The sequence below is a fragment of the Cervus elaphus genome, chromosome 22 (genome assembly GCF_910594005.1).
Source record: "Cervus elaphus chromosome 22, mCerEla1.1, whole genome shotgun sequence".
In the NCBI taxonomy this organism is placed as follows: Eukaryota; Metazoa; Chordata; class Mammalia; order Artiodactyla; family Cervidae; genus Cervus; species Cervus elaphus.
In genome coordinates, this window is record NC_057836.1 from 30,540,908 (window position 1) to 30,563,121 (window position 22,214).

Here is a 22,214-nt window from a genome sequence, read left to right on the forward strand (position 1 = left end):
ATGATTATCTGGGTCATGAAGACCTTTTTTGTATAGTTCTTCTGTGTATCCTTGCCACTTCTTCTTAACATCTTCTGCTTCTGTTAGGTCCATACCATTTCTGTCCTTTATTGTGAATAATCTATTTTAAAAGAATCATGTCTGGAATAAATAGGAAGAGTTTAAGAAAAATTCCAAAATAAAATAAAAATATCTAGGCTTCTTTCCCTTAAAGTCTTTGACTTTGTTCATTTCTTTCACTCTGTTCACTTAAATTTGAACAAAATCCTTAGATATTCACATACGAAGACAGGAATTTCAGTCTCCTAATAATCACGATATCAAAGCAGGATTTCAATAGAATTAAGTAGATTTTCATAATAGGAAATTTTTAAAAATCATTTGGAAGATACGTGGGAAATATTTTGCATGAGTTAAAAGAGAAATTGTTGTTTTAACAATTTAACATAAAAATAAAGCTGGTTCTAATGTCCTATTTTATTTATAAATGTCTCTCTGAGGAAAATCTCAAATGCCATTGTTGCCTCAGATATACTATCATGAATTTTTTTTCTCCTTGAGTTAAAAAAAAAAATGTTGAGGTTCTTAAAAATAAGGAAAAGTTATCTGCAGTACCTCTATTGATTTTAAAAATGATTAAGTTGTATTGTGTTCTCCAATGTTGGAAAGCATGATATAAAAGAGCATTATAGCTTTGTTTTCAATTCACCATCATTCAAAACTTTGGCATTTTGATCCATTTCTTTGCCCTCATTTTCCTTCCCTGTAAACTTTGCCACAAGCATAGTTTCTGAAGAGGCATTTTCCTCAGGTAGTCGATACTTCCTCAAAATAAAGAGGATCAAAAAGGCTGGAATATAGCTTGATCCTCTTAGTGCTGCTGGTAATCCAAGGTAGATGTATCTATTTAAAAAAAAAATTAAAACGTATTAAAACTTATGAAGATACTGTGGTGAATAATAACTAGCTTTGCATATTTTTAATTATTAATATTTTACCCCATAAGGACAACAGCAGCTAACTGTTTTGCATGTCAGCCTTACGAATGAATCTCATGAATCTTAGGAATGAACCTCATGAGCTTTCATTCGCTAGCTGATGAATTCTAACTTTTGTTAAAAATTATTTGGGAAATTTTTTATCCAGGAAAATCAAAATTTATTTTCCTCTTTTTAATCTTTTGTTTTTTATTTTATCTTTTTACATTAAATACACTTTCCAACTTAAATTTAATACTGACAGTGATAGCAGTTTTATTTCAATGTTAGCAAGAATGCTTCCAAAGAAGCACCACTAATTGTAATATTTACTCCTGTGTTTCTTTAGATGATCTTCATCAGGTTAAGGAAATTGCTTTTTCTTCTGAGTTTGCTCAACGTTTCAGTTTTGAATTTGTAAAATATCACCAAATCATTTTTCTGTATGTAGTTAGCAGAATAGCCAAGACTATTATTATTATTCTGAACAAACTCTATTTGTTAGTTTTTACACATTAATAGATTCAATTCATTAACTTTTTGCATGCATAACTAAAATCAGCTTGTACTTTTTGCCTTGTACTGAACTTGTCTAATGTCAATATCAAGATTGCATTAGCTTTATAAAATGAACAGGGAAATTTGCCCTCTTCTTCCATGTCTGAGAATAACTTGTATAAAGCAGGGATCATCAGTTCATTGAAGGTTTGTAAAACTTGCCTTCAAAGCCTCTGGACTAGATGCCTTTGGAAGATGAGAATTTGTGACTCATTCACATTTTTTAATGACTATGAAAATATTCATGTTTTCTATATAGTTATAGTAATATTTAGTAATACATATTTATCTAAAAAACTCTCTATTTAATATGCTTCCAAATTACAATGTTTAAAATTCCTAAGTATCTTTATTTATATGTTTTCCATTTTTAATAGTGCTTATTTGTGCCTCTTCTCTTTATTTGCCTTTCCAGATTGCTATTATTATATTTTAATCTTTTCAAAAGCACAGCTTTTTGGTTACTTCTATGGTCTATAGTCTATTTATGAATTTCTGCTTCTTGTATTTATTTTCCTAGTCCTAAAATTTTCTCTTATTAGGAAACATATTAAGAATGAAGGAAAAAAAGAGCTAAACATACTTATACTCATCACCCAGGTTTTTTAAATGATTAAATTTTGTCACTTTTGTTTCAGACCAATTTAAAAGATATTAATACATTTAATTCCTCTGTGTATTCCTATGATCCTATTAGATGTAACACTATGTTGAATTTTATGGAATTTGTTCCTACTTTATTTCTATAGCTTAACAAATTATGCATGTATCCACTCATACTTTATACAATTATTGCATATATTTTACATTTTAAATAATTGGCATAATGTTATGTTTTTATTCTGAAATTTTTTTCTATCAGTCCACCATTTTAAAACGAGGCTTATACATGTAGTTCTACATTGTTGCTTTTTAACTATTTAACTACATTGCACATATGAACATAAAAGCAATTGTTTTGCCCCTTTTCTGTTACCCATTTCTGTCCCCTGTAACTTTAAAAACCTAATTATAGTAAAGAAATCACTAAACAATTGAAACCAGTTCCTGACTTATGCTTTTTTGAATGTACACCATGTGTTGCCTAACCTGTTGATTCTTTTCCTAGATCAAAAGAGGTACGAATGAAGAATTAAATAGTTAAAAAATGATAAGCTCTATGCCCCCCAACAGCCCTTTCAGCAATCCTGCAGGAAGATCATTCAGGCAAGATAACACCTGAAGAGAGTCAGCCAGCCTGCACTCAGTGGAGAACACAGAACCCACCCTCCTGCCTCGATGATTCACTGAGATCCTTCCCCCCAATATTTTTCCTTTAAAAACAGTCATGACTGAGCAGAATCCTTGGAGTTGGTCTCTGGACATGAGTTCACCTTCTCCCAAGATTGGCAGCTTTTCTGACTCAAGCACCTTTCCTCTCTACCAACACTGCCTCTCAAATTCCTAGCAACCAAACCTGAGTTCGGTAATAGACACACCACAGCTTACTATCCATTTTCCTATTGGACACTTTTGTTCAGATTTTTTTCTAATATTAATAAAACTGCAATAAACCTTGGTTGACATGTCTCCTTGTGCATGTGAGCAAGAGTTTCTCTAAAATATGTCTAAGGATTTTAGAGGATGCAACTTAGTAGAAAGAAAGAAAGTGAAGTCGCTCAGTCATGTCCGACTCTTTGCGACCCCATGGACAGTAGCCTGCACCAGACTCCTCCGTCCATGGGATTTTCTCGGCAAGAGTACTGGAGTGGGTTGCCATTTCTTTCTCCAGGGTATCTTCCTAAGCCAGGGATCGAACCCAGAGTCTCCTACATTGTAGACAGACGCTTTACCATCTGAGCCACAAGGGAAGTAGATATCTTTTGATGCCTGCAACTTAGTAAATATTTCCCAAAGTTCTTTTCAGTAGTTTTTATTCACCACCAGCAGTGTATGAGAGTTCCTGATGCTCACGATTTATGTTCTATCATTCTTCATTGTCTACAGTGTCTTTAATTACAAACAAGTTTTTAGTTTTATACGCAGTCACATTTGCCCATTTCTTGTTCTCTAGTTTGCTTTTTTGTTTCAACTCAAACCGAAGGCAATAAGGATCATAAAGATATTAGGATCTATGGTTGTTAATAATCTATCACTATTGGTCTAATCATATTTCTTTATAAGCCATATGTTTATTTCTCTGGGTTGTGCTTATGTTTTTTTCTCAATTTGAACATTTGTAGTTTCACTTTGATATGTCTATTTAGTTCATCCTACTAGGCATGTAAAGAGCACTTTTGATCTGAAAACGTATGTCTCTATTAAATTCTAGGAAATTCTAAGCCATTAATTCATTAGTTTATCTCTGCTGTTTCTTCTGCTCTCTGTCCTGAAAATCTCTGAGATATATCTTTTAATTGCTAATTGATCTTTAAAATTACTAAGGTGGTTATTTTTTGTTTATGAGTTCAAATCATTAATTTTCATTCCAGATAATTTCTACAATAACCACTTTCAGTTCACCAATTCTCATTTTAACTTATGTGGACTTGAAATTTATTATCTATTTAGAATTCCTTTTATTTCAGTGCTATCCATTTAATCTCTAATATTTCCAAGAGTTCTTATTCATATTCTTATTTCTGCTAGAATTTTTTTTGTTATTTCTTATTCATTTTAATGGGTATTATGCTATCAATTTATTTTTAATCCTATTGAGCTAGTTAAACATCTTATTTTAAAGTTTGTCAGACTCTTACATTAAAGTAAATTTAATCTGGAATGAAGTCATGTTTCAACTGGTAATTTATGTGCTTGTCATTTTTACTATTGGATTTATTCATGTATTTTAACGTTTTAGTTTACAAGCTCTTTTTGAGTATTTTGTTGTTGTTTGTCTATTTTGGTTTTCTTTGCTTGCTCTGTCTCTCTGTATTTACTTCTCCAAATCTGCTCATTTTCCCTTTGTTTTTCCCGCTTCCCTAGGTTCTTAGGCCTTTCCTAGTTTTTTTCATAGTGATACTAGAAATAATCACAGAGGGAGCAGATCATTTAATCTAGTTCTTGGGTGTATCTGTGTCTTATTCCCTCCTTAGTATCACAGCAATAATATGCAAAAGATTTTTTTAAATCTGTTTTACAATGAGATTTCTATTATTTTCCTATGTTTGCTGATAGTTGGGTTAAAAAAAAATCACTATATATATAGCATAGTCAGATGGTTCAAATCTTCTATATCCTCATGAATTTTTCACCTGTACTTTATATTCACTTGTTGTAAAAGTGTGTTGCAATTTTCCACTCTGTAGATTTCTGCTTGTAATTTTGTGAATTTTGTTTTATATATTTGAAGTTATAATAGATTTATATGGGTTCATGATTATTATATATTTTTGGTAAAGTATTTCTTATATTAAGTGATACCCTTTTTTAACTCTGTGATTTTTTCTTACTTTAAATTCTGTTTGCCTTATAGTCAATATAACTGAGGAAAAGGGAACTGATGAAAACATGAATCTCATTCTGTCTGCTCTCTTCACAGTTCTTGATGTATACATCCTTTTACTGATCAAGAGAAGACCTTAGACTCTTTTAAACAATACCAAATCATTTTTTAGGAATTAAAAGAGTTTTCTTACTGCCCATAGTGAGCAGTTAAGACAAATCTAAACAAAATTCAGGTCTCCAACTGGAAAAGAATCTGAAAATAAAGAGAAAAATGAAGAGTTTTGTTCAAAACAGGTTGATATTCGATGAAGTTTCTTCAAAATCAGATCTATATTTACAAAAAATAAGACTTGAAGAAACATGAAGAATACTGTGTCAGTGAAATTTACCAAGGGAGAAAAAATATTTTAGACATCAGAAGTGGATGGCCAAAGGAAGTAAGGATTTAAGCTAGTAAAATGCTGGAATGATGTAGGATTAAACGAGGATACTTGAGAGTAATATAACTTAGATAGGTAGTTACTGCACAGACATGGCCTTCAATAATACACTGATTGCAACGAATTTAAGGAACAACCTTTTGAAAGCCACCTGTGCTTATATTTATCAAGTGCTTTGAAAATATTGAGGAAATAAAATGAATATGTAAATAAGAAATGGAGATATAGTATCAGTACCTATTTTGTAAATAAAACCAAAAGTAGTCCAGTCACTTGACAAAGAAAGTGTTAGACATGTACCATGGTACCATGTACCATTTTATACATCATCTCTGCTTAGAAAGCAATGTTTTTAAATTACTATCTTTACCTGAAGCTGGTGGAATCATATATCCTGCATGCCCCTGACTCACCACACTTCAAAGTTCCCCAGTGTAAACATGTGGAGTCCACCAAAGCTCCAAAATATATAGGTGCAGGAATTCCAGCTACAATTAAAAAGAAGAAAGAAGAATCCATTAGCAAGGTAAGAAGATATGTTGTTTTGTTTGAAAGTATTAAAATTTTCTCTATTTGTAGAACAGTTTAACAGAATATAAATATACAGCTTTAAATTTTACTTTTAGAAACTAGAAGTTACTTTTACAGTCAAGTTTCTAGATTAAAAAAGGTAAGTAATCAGATGGATAAAGGCAAAATAAAAAATTATCAGTAGAGAAAACCATTGAATTGATGATTATTTATACTTTTTTCTGCAATATTTTGGGTGAAACACAAGCACACTTTGTTTTAAAGCATTGCCTCTTTGCTTTTCAAGTGTATTGATGAAAAGTAGAATGTCAGGTAGGTCTTTTTCAAGTAAAAGAAAGAAGTTTTTCATTTCTTCTTGTTCTTTATTCTCATACTAATTACAAAGTGCTATTTACAAGCAGAAGAGATATTTGCTAAATTGTTACTCTGAGGGAGTGACTTCATTTACTTGGTATTTAACAGCGGTCTGATGTGATATTGGGAAAAATAACTATTTTTACCAAGTATTCGTGTACAGAATGCATGTAATCCCACGCCAAGAGACTTCTCTTCAGGCTTGACACACCTAAAAAATTAATGAATTCATAAATTTAAAAACTACCATAGTTTCTTAAAACAACTGTTTGTATGCTAGTAACGCATTGAGCATTAGCAAATTTTCTTGCATACTCAAGTCTTGACTATTCAAGGCCTAATTATTCCATTCGTAAGTTTCACAGAAGCCCCACCTCTGGTCTTTGGCATTTTTATCCATCACTTTTTGCTCACTCATTTCTACCATAAAGTTATCAGAGAAGAAAACATTTAATATCAATTGATTTCTACCCCAGCATCCTCTTCTCAAAGTAGTTTGTGATTCTAATGGTTACACCTTTAACCTCAAACCAAAAAAGAATGCAATGTTAGGTGTGTTTAAATTACTCATATTAACAAAATACAGAAAAGCCAAGGATTTACATAAGTAAATGTAAACAGAAAAGAAAACAAGAATAAAAGTTTTCCAAGGAAAGTGATTTTACAAATCCAAAGCAAACATATTTTAAGTGTTTTGGTATCTATTTAAAAGCTGCACAGATTCATCCATTCTTTCCAAAAATTCCCCCACCTTTTCACCATTGCCTGAAATTCCTTACATAGACATTGTGTGTGTGTGTGTGTGTGTGTGTAAGTCACTCAGTCATGTTCAAGTCTTTGGAACCGCTTGGACTGTAGCCTGCCAGGCTTCTCTGTCCATGGAATTCTCCAGGTAAGAATACCAACTCAGGGATCAAATCCAGGTCTCCTGCATTGCAGGCAGGCGGATTCTTTACCACTGCGCCACCTGGGAAGCCCTTATATGTAGAAATAAAGACTATCATTTCCATTGGCATTTTCTATGCTCCACTCACTTTGGCATTAGCATGGCTTTCTGCTCAATGAATTCACTTAGAGTTTTCCTCTGTATTCCCTTCCCTTCTTTGACTAACCAGAGCTGAGAAAATGTAAGCAAATTTTTACACAAAAGGACACAATATATTTTCAGCAAAACATCATATTATTGGTTTTTACCAATTATCTTACCAATTATCATATTATCTTCTTACCTTGCTAATGGATTCCTCTTTCTCCCTTTTAATTGTAGGGAGAAATTCTCCCTTTAATTTAAACTGGAATTTAAATTTAATTTCTCCCTTTAATTTAATTGGAATTCCTGCACCTAAATATTTTGGAGCTTTAGTGGACTCCACATGTTTACACTAGGGAACTTTGAAGTATGGTGAGTCAGGGGCACGCAGGATATATGATTCTACCAATTGGCAGAATAGGTAAAGATAGTAATTTTTAAAATTTGCTTTCTAAGCAGAGATGATGTATAGTTGACAGAGCTGACTGTGGCTCAGATCGTGAGCTCCTTATTGCCAAATTCAGACTTAAATTTAAGAAAGTAGGGAAAACCAATAGACCGTTCAGGTATGACCTAAAACAAATCCCTTATGATTATACAGTTGAAGTGGCAAATAGATTCAAGGAATTAGATCTGATACAGTGCCTGATGAACTATGGACAGAGGTTCGTGACACTGTACAGGAGAAAATGTCCATTGTACAAAAAATGTACAGAGATCAAGACCATCTCCAAAAAAAGAAATGCAAAAAAGGAAAATGGTTTTCTGAGGAGGTTTTACAAATAGCTGTGAAAAGAAGAGAAGCCAAAGGCAAAGGAAAAAAGGAAAGTTATACCCATTTGAATACAGAGTTCCAAAGAATAACAAGGAGAGATAAGAAAGCCTTCCTCAGTGATCAGTGCAAAGAAATAGAGGAAAACAACAGAATGAGAAAGACTAGAGATCTGTCCAAGAAAATTAGAGATACCAAGGGAACATTTCATGCAAAGATGGGCTCAGTAAAGGACAGATATGGTATGGACCTAAGCAGAAGATATTGAGAAGAGGTGGCAAGAATACAAAGAAGAACTATACAAAAAAGATCTTCATGACCCAGATAATCACAATGTTGTGATCACTCACCTAGAGCCAGACATCCTAGAATGTGAAGTCAAGTGGTCCTAAGGAAGCATCAGTACAAACAGAGTTAGTGGAAGTGATAGAATTTCAATTGAGCTATTTCAAATCCTAAAACACAATGCTGTGAAAGTGCTGCACTCAATATGCCAGCAAATTTGGTAAACTCAGCTGTGGCCACAAGACTGGAAAAGATCAGTTTTCATTCCAATCCCTAAGATAGGCAATGCCAAAGAATGCTTAAACTACTGCACAATTGCACTCATCTCACACGCTAGTAATGCTAGCAATGCTCAAAATTCTCCAAGCCAGACTTCAACTATGTGAACTGTGAACTTCCAGATGTTCAAGCTGGTTTTAGAAAAGGCAGAGGAACCAGAGATCAAATTGCCAAAATCAGCTGGATCATCAAAAAAGCAAGAGAGTTACCAAAACATCTACCTCTGCTTTATTGACTATGCCAAAGTCTTTGAATGTGTGGATCACAACAAACTGTGGAAAATTTTTCAAAAGATGGGAATACCAAACCACCCAACCTGCCTCTTGAGAAATCTGTATGCAGGTCAGGAAGCAACAGTTAGAACTGGACATGGAACAACAGACTGGTTCCAAATAGGAAAAGAAGTACATCAAGTCTGTACACTGTCACTCTGCTTGTTTAACTTCTATGCAGAGTACATCATGAGAAACACTGGGCTGGATGAAACACAAGCTGGAATCAAGATTGCCAGGAGAAATATCAATAACCTCAGATACGCAGATGACACCACCCTTATGGAAGAAAGCAAAGAAGAACTAAAGAATCTCTTGATGAAAGTATAAGAGGAGAGTGAAAAAGTTGGCTTAAAGCTCAACATTCAGAAAACTAAGATCATGGCATCCAGTCCCATCACTTCTAGGGAAATAGATGGGGAAACAGTGGAAACAGTGGCTGACTTTATTTTTTTGGGCTCCAGAATCACTGCAGATGGTGATTGCAGCCGTGAAATCAAAGATACTTGCTCCTTGCAAGAAAAGCTATGACCAACCTAGACAGCATATTGAGAAGCAGAGACATTACTTTGCCAACAAATTATGTCTAGTCAAAGCTATGGTTTTCCCAGTAGTCATGTATGGATATGAGAGTTGGACTATAAAGAAAGCTGAGCACTGAAGAATTGATGCTTTTGAACTGTGGTGTTGGAGAAGACTCTTGAGAGTCCCTTGGACTGCATGGAGATCCAACCAGTCCATCCTAAAGGAGATCAGTCCTGAGTGTTCATTGTAAGGACTGATGCTGAAGCTGAAACTCCAATACTTTGGTAGCTGATCGAAGAGCTGACTCATTGGAAAAGACCCTAGTGCTGGGAAATTTGAAGGGGGGAGGAGAAGGGGATGACAGAGGATGAGATGGTTGGATGGCATCACTGACTCAATGGACATGAGTTTGAGTAAACTCCAGGAGTTGGTAATGGACAGGGAGGCCTGGCGTGCTGCAGTCCATGGCATCGCAAAGAGTTGGACACGACTGAGCGACTGAACTGAACTGAACTGACGGACATTTTCTTGGCATAAGTGTTTTACTATCTTAAAAAAACTCTTCAGCACAATAGAGTGAGATACAGTTGACCAGTTCACTATCTAACACCGGTTATTTAGGCAACATCAATGATTTTACTCAGAAGGAAGTAGTTAAAGTCAGGAGACCTCACATGACCTTCTTGCTCCCATGGTTACCATTTAATATAGAAAATATGGTATTTAGATTTTACTGAAGAGTTTTTCTTTCTCCTCTACCTCTAACATACCACCTATGATCTCACAAAAGCATGAAATCCTTATAGCTAAGAAGTTACAAAACAGTTAGAAATAAAACTTCATAGAAAAAATTAGCTGAGGTATAGCTAAAGCTATGGAGAAGGCAATGGCACCCCACTCCAGTACTCTTGCCTGGAAAATCCCATGGATGGAGGAGCCTGGTAGGCTGCAGTCCATGGGGTCGCACAGAATCGGACACGACTGAAGCAACTTAGCAGCAGCAGCAGCTAAAGCAGTACTTGGAAGAAAATGCATCATTTTATATCTATTAATCAAAATGAGCAAATTATGTAAGTGTTAAACTCAAATAGTTAGATATAGAACAACAGAAAAAAGCCCCAAAAGAAAAAAATTTTAAATAAGTAAAATAAAAAGCAGAAATAGATGAAATAAAGAGCAAAAAAACTAAAAATTGATTCTTTAAAAAAGAAATTAAAAGCAACCTCTGGCAACAATGATCAAGGAAAAAAAAAGGAAAATGCAATAAACAAAATGCAGAAAAAATGGAAAGCCCTTCAGATACATTAGAGAATATCAGAATGATCAAAGAATATTATAAACAGTTATATAGTAACATCTGATATAAGTGTAAATGGAAAATGTAAATAAACACATTAAATTGAAATGTTATAATGAAATATTTATGAAAATAATAACCAAGTTTCACTGACCAAGTAGTACAAGGAGTTTTATGAGTGAGTTCATAAAACTTTCAACAAATAGATATTTAATGTAAGTAGTTCCAGAAATTGAAAAATAGAAAATTTATCAATTCATTTTGTGGGCCTAGAATGATTCCAAAACAAACAAACAGAATAGAAAATAACTTTTATGTTTTACCAACCAACATAGATACAATAATTTTAAATAAATTATTATTTAAATGTGACTGACTATGGTTTTTCTTAGATGTCCAAACAGTTCAACATAGAAAAATCTATCACTTTTTTCACTACACTAAAAGTACTGAATTGGAAGATTATATGTAAATTTTTTCCTAGAAGAAGAAAAATAGTAGTTTGATACTGATTCTGTGATTAAAAACTCAAAAACTAGATGAAAATTATATACTAAAAATCTATAGCAAGCATCATATTTAATGGAAAAATTTTATATGATTTCCATTAAAAGTAGAAAACAACAAGAATACTTATTATCACCATTACAGTTTAACACAGTTTGGGAGGTCCAAGTTGATGTTAAAAGAAAATTTTAAAAATCTAAGATGTATAAGCTTTAGAAGCAAAGAGATAAAACTCTCCTTGCATGCACATATTTCTATAAAAAAACCTAACAAAGTCAGCATGTTATCAGGATAAGAAAAATTGCTGGATAAATAGTAAATGTTAAAAAATCAACAGCATCTCTCTAAACCAACAATAACCAACTAGAAAAGATAAGAGAAAATAGTACCATATTAAATTACAAATAAGCCCATATTTGTGTGTTTGGATATAAATGGGTACATATGTAGTTGTACATGGTACATTTTCTGTGTTTGTGTGTATATATATACATATATTATATATGTGTGTATGTGTAGTATCTATACAGGAAATTTAAAATAAATGGAAAAATATTTCATGGTCACAAATATTTGAGTTTCTTTAATTAATATATATAATCCATACAATCAAAATTCATATGTAAGTATAAAGATTCATGCATCAATAGTGAAACCAATTTGGGGGGAAGAAAGGAAGAATGAAGGGGAAAGTGACGAGTGGATGAAGAAGAGCTACAGCATGAGATATGAACACATGCAGTGTCACTACTTTGAGAGCAGACAAACCTCTGTAAGCATGAAAACATCCTGTGTTATATAAAAACTTTAAATATGATAAAGATAGCACCATGAATCAGTGGAAATAGGACTTCTTATTTGTGCTGTGATGTTGGGAAAACAATTGTTTGGATAAAAATAACATTGAATATCTCTCTCCCTTTCACCACACATAAAGATAAACTTATGATGATTTAAAGAACTAGGTAAAAGCTATATAACTGGTAGGATAAAATTTAGGGGAATATTTTGATAAATTAGTAATATAAAACCTTTTTGAAATGTGATTCCCCAATACGTAAACTCTAAGGCAAGGAAATTGTCAGATTTCAGTACAACAAAAGTTAGGATTGAATTTCACAAAAAAAAAAAACTATGAAAAAATTTGAAGAAAAGATGAGAGATCAGGAGAAGATAATTGTATCAAGTAAACATATTAGATTAACATGTATATTTACCAGAAAAGTATAGGAATTATCATGAAAATGGACAAAAATAATGTATAAGCGTCTTGAAGTAAAAGTACTAGTAGCTAGAAAAAAGTTTAAGGAAACTCCTAAACTCATTGAATTAGGAAATCACATATTAAAACATCAATGAGCTACCATCTAATACCCATTGGAATAGTAAAAGTCAGAAAGTTCAGTAATTCTAAATATTAGTGATGCTATGAAAGTGAAAATGAAAGTTGCTCAGTCATGTCCAACTCTTTGAGACTCTAGTTCATGGAGATCTCCAGGCCAGAATACTGGCGTGGGTAACCTTTCCCTTCTCCAGGGGATCTTCCCAACCCAGGGATCGAAACCAGATCTCCTGCATTGCAGGCGGATTTTTTACCAGCTGGGCCATAAGGGAAGCTCAAGAATACTGGAGTGTGTAGCCTATCCCTTCTCCAGGGGATCCTCCCAACCCAGGAATTGAACCAAGATCTCCTGCATCGCAGGCGGATTCTTTACCAACTGGGCTATGAGGGAAACCCAATAAGGAGGTATGAGCTGATGGTATGAGAATAACTGATAAATAATAGCAGTATTTGGTGAATTTATGTTTGCATGTGCATTTTGAACCAAAACAAATTTGTAGCACAGTACTGTTTCTGTGAGTATAAAACACAATCCACAACAAACAGTATTTTACAAAGGAAAGCATGTATTTAAGACTCTATGTCTATCATATTAATGTGGATGCCTATGGTGATAGGAAGTGGGAAATGGAATGAAAAAAAAAAATAAAGTAAAATAAAATAAGAGAAAAACCTTACCCCACCTAGGATAAACTATGAACTGAGAATTACAATTAATTTAACTCTTCTTCAAGATGAAGAAAACTATGGACTTTGTTTACTAGCTATGTTTAAAATTGCTTATGAGTCATGAAGATGCTGTCATTGAAAAAGCTTGTGTGATAAACTTAAGGTTACAATCTAGCTCTCCAATCTCCTAGCTTTAGTAAGCCGTTCAACATTTGTGTCTCACAAAAGCCTCTTAAAACAGTTGAGCATTTGTTATTATATCCATTTTTTTATTAAACAAAAAAAAGAGCTCAGAAAGATCAATTCACCTGCCTTTGTCCTACTGATAATAACTGGTGAAACTGGGACTTCAAACAGCTTTTAATTCCACTGTCCTAATATAATCAAACTACAGGAAATGAACTATAGGCAACCACTCTTACCTAGGAAAATGACCATTTCATATGGTTTACCCTAAAATATAAATGCGTCTCTTTTTCTGGTAAGCCATAAGCATTTGCTAATTTAACTCTAAGTAATAAGGTAGGAAAGATAGGGAGGGAAATACCAGCAGATGAACATTTAAAGTTGCTAACTTAAAAATTTTTGTAAATTTCAGCAATGCTTATTTGGAAAATCTTAATAAGTGATATAATATATTAGAGCACCAAGTTCTTAGATACTGTGAGCTTCAAGTGAAATTTCATAGAAAAGGCTTCCATACTAAATAACCAGAAATAAATCCAAATAAAGAAAATAATTCTTGTACCTCAGGAGAACCATATATCCAGGTATGGCAGATAAAGAATATAGGAAACTACTGAACACGGACAAGATTAAAAAGTACTGTAGCATCATGGAACAGTCTTTTCCTTTGGCACATAGCCCAAGAACTGCAGATGAATTTCCTGGTGTTCGTATGCAGCTACAATTTTGGAACACCTGTCAAAAATAATATATTACCTTATGTAAGGAAGGAAACTCCTGAACACAAATCTTAAATATTTTCTTTTCCCAGTTAGATCAAGATAGACGTTGTTTACTCCCTTTATTCTCATATACTTTATGATCTGTCTCAGGATTATAGCATGTGACAAAACATAGAAGGGTGGTTTCCAAAAAATGGTACTTCTTTCTAAATTTGTTAAGTAAATTTGCAATAACTCAGCTGTCCTAAAGTCATGCTTTTTACAAACATACACTATTTTGACATATGCTAAATATGACAAATAAAATTTGCTTCAGAATGCCCAACTGAAATATTTAGATACTTACCAATAAACAAAGCTTTGTTTAAAATAAAGTTTATTTCACAAACAGAATAAAGTCAACCCTTTTTGAATTCTTACGTTCCCAGGTTTTAATAAGAATCAAAATTTATATTTTATTTTGATCACCAACCAAGATTTTAAGTGACATTTTTTAAGCAAGAAAACATGCCCAATTCCATCTTCTTAAAAAGCTGTCAGGATGTAAAAAAAAAACACAGAAAGCGCATGTGTATATACACAGAAAGAAGGAAAAAATAGCAAAACAATTGACTGGATAACTGAGATCAAAACTGCCAACTCTATCTCAGTCGATAGTATTATTTTTCAGTCTAGATAGTTTTAAATGAAGTTGAGTAATCATGTCAATTGCTATGAAGCTAAACATCAATGCTCAGGAATGCTAAAGCGTTCAAATAAGATCTAGGAAGTTAAAATGTAAACCAAGTGAACATACACAGTAAGTCCCCTACACACGAACCTTCAAGTGTTGAACTTTCAAAGATGTCAGCCTGCATTCACACATCCAATCACGTAAGTTCGTTCCCGTGTGTCTGGCTTACACTGTCTCGTGTGTGTATCACCTACAGGAGGTTGTGCTTTTGCGTCCTTTACTGTGAAAGTGAAAGTCGCTCAACTGTGTCAGACTCTTGGCAACCCCGTGGACTATACTGTCCATGAAATTCTCCAGGCCAGAATACTGGAGTGGGTAGCCTTTCCCTTCTCCAGGAGATCTTCCCAACCCAGGAATCGAACCCATGTCTCACGCATTGCGGGCGGATTCTTTACCAGCTGAGCCACACGGGAAGCCCAATACCACACAGCACAGTACAGAGTACAATAGCGCAGTATCTTTATTTCAAGCACAGCATGTCTGGAAACACGCGTAAGAGCAGCGATGATGTAGCTTGTACCGCTAAGAAGCACCACGCAGTAAAGATAGAAACAAAAGTGAAAATAATTGAGAGAGTGGGGTGAGGTTTAGAGATGGCAGAAGTCACTTGTTCTTATAATATTGAACTCCTTTCTGTGCAACACAAGGAGCTTACTAATAAAGACCTGATAGAACTGGAGGCCCAGAGGAAGGACAGAGACAAGAGGAAGAAGTAACTGAGGAAATGAAAAGATGCACAACCCAGGAAATGGCATGGGCATTTTCTTTATTTGAGGAGACACTGTTAGTTTTTGAGGGACGGAACACAAATGTAGAACATTGCACAATCTAGTGCTACTGTGGCATCTCTGATGGGAAACAAGTGCTACTATCCAGAAGTCATTGGATCCGTTTTTCAAGAGGGTAGATTCCATTGAATCCAGCAAGAAACAGGGGCCTGCGCCCCCAACATCAGGTGTGAGTGAAGTCGCAGCTTGCCCTCCGTCTCCTACCGCTGACGGTCCTTCAGTCTACCATCTCCCACCCCCCCTCCCTCCTCCCATCAGTAACTCTTCTTGATTGTTCGCTCACTGCCAGCCCCTGAATGCCAGCTCTTGTACTGGACTACTGTACTTTTCAAGGTATTGTACTATAAGATTAAAAATGTTTATTTTGTGTGCCTGGTTTTTTTGTATTATTTGTGTGAATGTATTATAAACCTATTACAGTACAGTATTACAGAGCCGATTGTGTTAGTTGGGTATCTAGGCTAAATTTGTTGGATTTACAAACATATTGGATTTACAAACGTGCTCTCAGAATGGAACGCATTTGTATGTAGCAGACTTACTATAGAAAGTATCATTTTTTTCACAAAAGTTTCTAATTTGGTTTTGAGGAAAGACTAATTTTACTTTTGTCAAATATGGACCAAGTTCATAGCTGGAATGTACCAATGCAGTGCATAAGACAAAAGTTGTGTTAAAAAAAAAAGAAAAAGGCCAACAGGATGTTTTACCATTTTTCTTCCTGTGCCAGAGGATATCTCACAACCAGCAAGACAAGCTGACATGTATGACAAGCCATTGTCTCCACACACAGGGTCCCACACTGTAGTTGGACAGTTACAATCCATGTTGCAGTCAGCAAGGAAATTTTCCACATGTAAATCTTGATGCACTCTGAAATGATTTAAAATAATGCCATAGATATTGAAAGAATATTAAAGCTTTTTCTTTTTATCTCAATTCACAAGTCTATTTCTTCTGCTCCCCAAAATAGAAACAGAAATCTTTCTTTTTTTTTTCATTTATTTTTATTAGTTGGAGGCTAATTACTTCACAACATTGCAGTGGGTTTTGTTATACATTGACATGAATCAGCCATGGAGTTACATGTGTTCCCCATCCCGATCCCCCCTCCCACCTCCCTCCCCATCCCATCCCTCTGGGTCTTCCCAGTGCACCAGGCCCGAGCACTTGTCTCATGCATCCAGCCTGGGCTGGTGATCTGTTTCACCATAGATAATATTCATGCTGTTCTTTCGAAACATCCCACCCTCACCTTCTCCCACAGAGTCCAAAAGTCTGTTCTGTACATCTGTGTCTCTTTTTCTGTTTTGCATATAGGGTTATCATTACCATCTTTCTAAATTCCATATATATGTGTTAGTATGCTGTAATGTTCTTTATCTTTCTGGCTTACTTCACTCTGTATGATGGGCTCCAGTTTCATCCATCTCATTAGAACTGATTCAAATGAATTCTTTTTAATGGCTGAGTAATATTCCATGGTGTATATGTACCACAGCTTCCTTATCCATTCATCTGCTGATGGGCATCTAGGTTACTTCCATGTCCTGGCTATTATAAACAGTGCTGTGATGAACATTGGGGTGCACGTGTCTCTTTCAGATCTGGTTTCCTCAGTGTGTATGCCCAGAAGTGGGATTGCTGGGTCATACGGCAGTTCTATTTCCAGTTTTTTAAGATATCTCCACACTGTTCTCCATAGCGGCTGTACTAGTTTGCATTCCCACCAACAGTGTAAGAGGGTTCCCTTTTCTCCACACCCTCTCCAGCATTTATTGCTTGTAGACTTTTGGATAGCAGCCATCCTGACTGGCGTGTAATGGTACCTCATTGTGGTTTTGATTTGCATTTCTCTGATAATGAGTGATGTTGAGCATCTTTTCATGTGTTCGTTAGCCATCTGTATGTCTTCTTTGGAGAAATGTCAGAAACAGAAATCTTTCAACTGTCAATATATGGCCTGGATATTATAAACAGTGGCCTAACAGATACCTTGCTTTGGTGACTGTAGCCACTTTTTCAATGATTTCTTTCAAGTAAATAAAAGCCAGTAAACAAGCATTAACTCAAAACCTACAATACAGAAAGCATTTTTCCAGGTGTTAATCAGAACTCAAAAATGAAGATAAATAAATCCCTGTGTTTGGTCCATGCATGCATGCTAAGTTGCTTCAGTCATGTTTGAATCCGTGTGACTCTATGGAATGTAGCTCACAAGGCTCCTCTCTGTCCCTGGGATTCTCCAGGCAGGAATACTGGAGCGGATTGCCATGCCCTCCTCCAGGGATCAAACCCATGTCTCTAACATCTCCTGCATTGGCAGGTGGGTTCTTTACCACTGGAGCCACCTCCATATGGTGGCAAAATAACAAGAGAGATTATTGCTTTATAAAAGTGATCCCAAAGGCTCAAAATCTGTAAGTGCAATTTATAATGCAGATAATATATTTAGCTCCAGAAATGTAACTATTTGAGTAAACAAATACAGTCTTCTAGTAAGAAAAGCTGTTCAGTGATGATCAAGAAGGCCAATTCGCAGCAACCCTTAAACAGACTCTGCTGTGAAAATCCCAGAACCTAATTAAAAAAAAAAAAAAAAAATCCCAGAACCCAGCAGTGAGACCAAAGCACCCCCTGAATCACAGAGACCAAGAATGGTGACCTCAGAAGGATAACAGGAGCAGTGAAACTCTGACTGGATGGCTCCTCCCCCAGGTTAGCACAGCACCACGTCAAGAGAGCTCCCCTCTGCTTATGGTTTCTCCAGTGCGAAAAGAGAGCCCAGTGCCCCCAGATTGTGGGAAGCTTCCCAAAAAAGCCCACTGAGGGATCACTGGGGGAATCTGCAGAGTCTGACCCTGAGAATATATAATGTATCAAATCATCAGATTATACCTGATGGTTTTTGTCATTTATGTCTTAATAAAATCAGGGGGAAAGGGCATGACACAGAGAAAGACAAACATTATATGATATAACTTATATGTGGAATCTAAAAAAAATGATACAAATGAGCTTATTTACAAAAACAGAAACAGACTCACAGACATAGGAAACAAATTAATGGTTACCAAAGTGGAAGGAGAGGAGGGATAAAACTAGAAGTTTGGGATTAACTGATATACACTATGAAAATAAATGGAATTGCATAAAAAATAGCTTATGTAAAATAAATAAGAACCTACTATATATCATAGGGAACTATATTCAATATCTTGTAATAACCTATAATGGAAAAGAATCTGAAAAAGAATGTGTGTATGTGTGTGTATGTAACTGAATCACTTTACTGTACAGCTGAAACTAACACATTGTACATCAACTATATTTCAATTTAAAAAGAGGGCTTCCCTGGTAGCTCAGCTGGTAAAGAATCCACCTGCAATGCAGGAGACCCTGGTTCAATTCCTGGGTCAGGAAGATCCACTGGAGAAGGAATAGGCTACCCACTCCAGTATTCTTGGGCTTCCCTGGTAACTCAGCTGGTAAAGAATCTATCTGCAATGTGGGAGACTTCGGTTCAATCTCCAGGTTGTGAAGACCCCCTGGAGAAGGGAACAACTACCCACTCCAGTATTCTGGCCTGGAAAATTCCATGGACTATATAGTCCATGTGGTCACAAAGAGTCAGACCCGACTGAACGACTTTCACTTTCTTTCAATTTAAAAACAGATCTAAAAGTCTAGTTACAATAGTTTTCTTGTGCTTAATGTAATATGATAAAAAAAAGAACCCTAGCATGGGAGTCTAGAAACTGAATTAAAGTCCTGACTCATGACTAGATTATGCCTTTTTATACATTTGCTCTGGGAATCAGGATAATTGGACATGGAGATAATCTTTAAGATTTTCAGTTCAGTTCAGTTAAGTCGCTCAGTCGTGTCCAAGGCTCTGCGACGCCATGAACTGCAGCACATCAGACCTCCCTGTCCATCACCAACTCCCAGAGTTTACTCAAGCTCATGTCCATTGAGTCGGTGATGCCATCCAACCATCTCATCCTCTGTCATCCCTTCTCTTCCTGCCTTCAATCTTGCCCAGCATCAGGGTCTTTTCCACTGAGTCAGTTCTTCACTTCAGGTGGCCAAAGTATTAGAGTTTCAGCTTCAGCATCAGCCCTTCCAATGAATATTCAGGACTGATTTCCTTTAGAATGGACTGGTTGGATCTCCTTGCTGTCCAAGGGACTCTCAAGAGTCTTCCACAACACCACAGTTCAAAAGCATCAATTCTTCAGCATTCAGCTTTCTTTATAGTCCATCTCTCACTTCCATACATGACTACTGGAAAAACCATAGCTTTGACTATACAGACTTTGTTGACAAAGTAATGTCTCTGCTTTTCAATATGCTAAGTTGGTCATAGCTTTTCTTCCAAGGAACAAACATCTTTTAATTTCATGACTGCAGTCACCCACCATCTGCAGTGATTTTGGAGCCCCCAAAAATAAAGTCTGTCACTGTGTCCATTGTTTCCCCATCTATTTGGCATGAAGTGATGGGACCAGATGCCATGATCTTAGTTTTCTGAAAGTTGAGCTTTAAGCCAACTTTTTCACTCTCCTCTTTCACTTTCATCAAGAGGCTCTTTAATTCTTCTTCACTTTCTGCCATAAGGGTGGTGTCATCTGCATATCTGAGGTTATTGACATTTTTCCCTCAATCTTAATTCTAGCTTGTGCTTTGTCCATCCCAGCATTTTGCATGATATACTCTGATTACATTTGTGTGATGTAATCTAATAAATACTCATATTATGTATTTGACATGATTCTAATCATATAGTCCTTGATAATTTTAAAGGAACCATTTTATGATTCTCTTAATTTCGTCTTAACTAATTACTCCTTTATCTAGATATGTCCTATAAATGAATTTTAAAAATTCACATCAGTATGCAAAATCTTCCTGTGAACCCAGGTAACCCTCAAAATGTGAATCTAAAACCATTCAATGATATAGATATATATATTCAAATAAAATATATAAATGTATAAAAGCATTGCTATACATGTGTTAGGATTCAGTTAAGCTAAATTTAAGCCCATCAAGGAAAGATATAAAGGTGATTGAGACTATATATATATATATATATATAGAGAGAGAGAGAGAGAAAGAGAGAGTCAACTCTTAATTTTACCTATTTATGGTTGTATAAAATGTATGCATAACGCATCCTAATACAACCTAAAACCATAGGTAGTTTCTATGATCTTCATTTTACTGTCTACTAGGATATCACAAAGACACACAAACACAATCATAAGTTCACTCACTCTGTGATATATTCCCAACCTTTTTAATAAGATGAAGAAAGACCACAGATTAACTCCAATAGGCAACTAATCTGGTCATGGATAGTCATTGCGGAAAATATTAACAGTTGAAAGAGCATAATATTCATTAGAAAACAACATACCCTTCATAAGATGTGGTGATGCCAGCAACTGAAGAACTATCACAGATCATGAAAAAACACAAAAAATAGAAAAGATACTCAGTAAAAGATAACCAACATCCTATGTGGGCAGCTTGTATGACAGTAATCTTGAACTTCTTCATAATTAAACCGCCAACTATATATCCAATGCATATTGGAGGGAAGTTATAAATACCTATAAATGCAATTAGAACATTATATACAAAGTGACATAGCGAAGGAACAAATATTATAACACATTGATCTACTATGTCTTACGTAAAAAATCATTTAGGTCCAACTTATAGTGAAGAAGTTTAATTTAAACTTATTCCCACTTAGTTACATATTACATACAGGGAGATTTTTAAATGCCCCACAACATCAAAGTAATATTGGAAGACTGTTATTATTATCATGTATTTTTTTTTGGATTTTTTTTTTTATTAGTTGGAGGCTAATTACTTCACAACATTGCAGTGGGTTTTGTCATACATTGACATGAATCAGCCATGGAGTTACATGTATTCCCCATCCCGATCCCCCCTCCCACCTCCCTCTCCACCCGATTCCTCTGGGTCTTCCCAGTGCACCAGGCCCGAGCACTTGTCTCATGCATCCCACCTGGGCTGGTGATCTGTTTCACTATAGATAATATACATGCTGTTCTTTCGAAACATCCCACCCTCACCTTCTCCCACAGAGTTCAAAAGTCTGTTCTGTACTTCTGTATCATGTATTTAATTAATAGAAGAAGAATGTAAATTTCTTGTCTGAAAGGGTTATGTTCTATATCTCTTTTCTTAGGATGCAGGTAGAAGTGACAAATCAAAGTCAACCAGCCATTTACTACTTTCTGTTCTTTGGGTGGGATTATATATATAATGATTTGTATTTAATGTATATTGTTAAATCATAAATAGTAATAGTAAATCATAAATAGTATGATTTGTATGATTCTACAGCTGTTTATTCCAACTCTGATTGTTAAGAATTTGGCTCAGCTCAAGGTATTTTAAAGGTATTTTGCTGAGCCTGTAATTGTCAAGTGTCTTTACATTCCATGCCTTACTGCTACTGACTAGCATTCTCCCTCCCC

General features: G+C 35.1%; 1 protein-coding gene across 2 annotated transcripts in view; it reads right to left on the minus strand.

Annotated features, from left to right (window-relative positions):
* Nucleotides 1–620: 620 nt before the first annotated feature.
* Nucleotides 621–22,214, minus strand: part of SLCO1A2 (solute carrier organic anion transporter family member 1A2) — a 51,159-nt gene continuing 29,565 nt past the window's right edge. For both annotated transcript variants that reach the window (XM_043882412.1, XM_043882413.1), the window contains exons 10-15: nucleotides 21,116–21,311; nucleotides 16,404–16,566; nucleotides 14,013–14,185; nucleotides 6,433–6,497; nucleotides 5,772–5,889; nucleotides 621–903 (exon numbers count right to left, since the gene is read on the minus strand). In XM_043882412.1, the coding sequence (XP_043738347.1) occupies nucleotides 687–903; nucleotides 5,772–5,889; nucleotides 6,433–6,497; nucleotides 14,013–14,185; nucleotides 16,404–16,566; nucleotides 21,116–21,311 (932 nt within the window). In that variant the 3' untranslated portion in view covers nucleotides 621–686. The remainder of the gene's footprint in view (nucleotides 904–5,771; nucleotides 5,890–6,432; nucleotides 6,498–14,012; nucleotides 14,186–16,403; nucleotides 16,567–21,115; nucleotides 21,312–22,214) is intronic.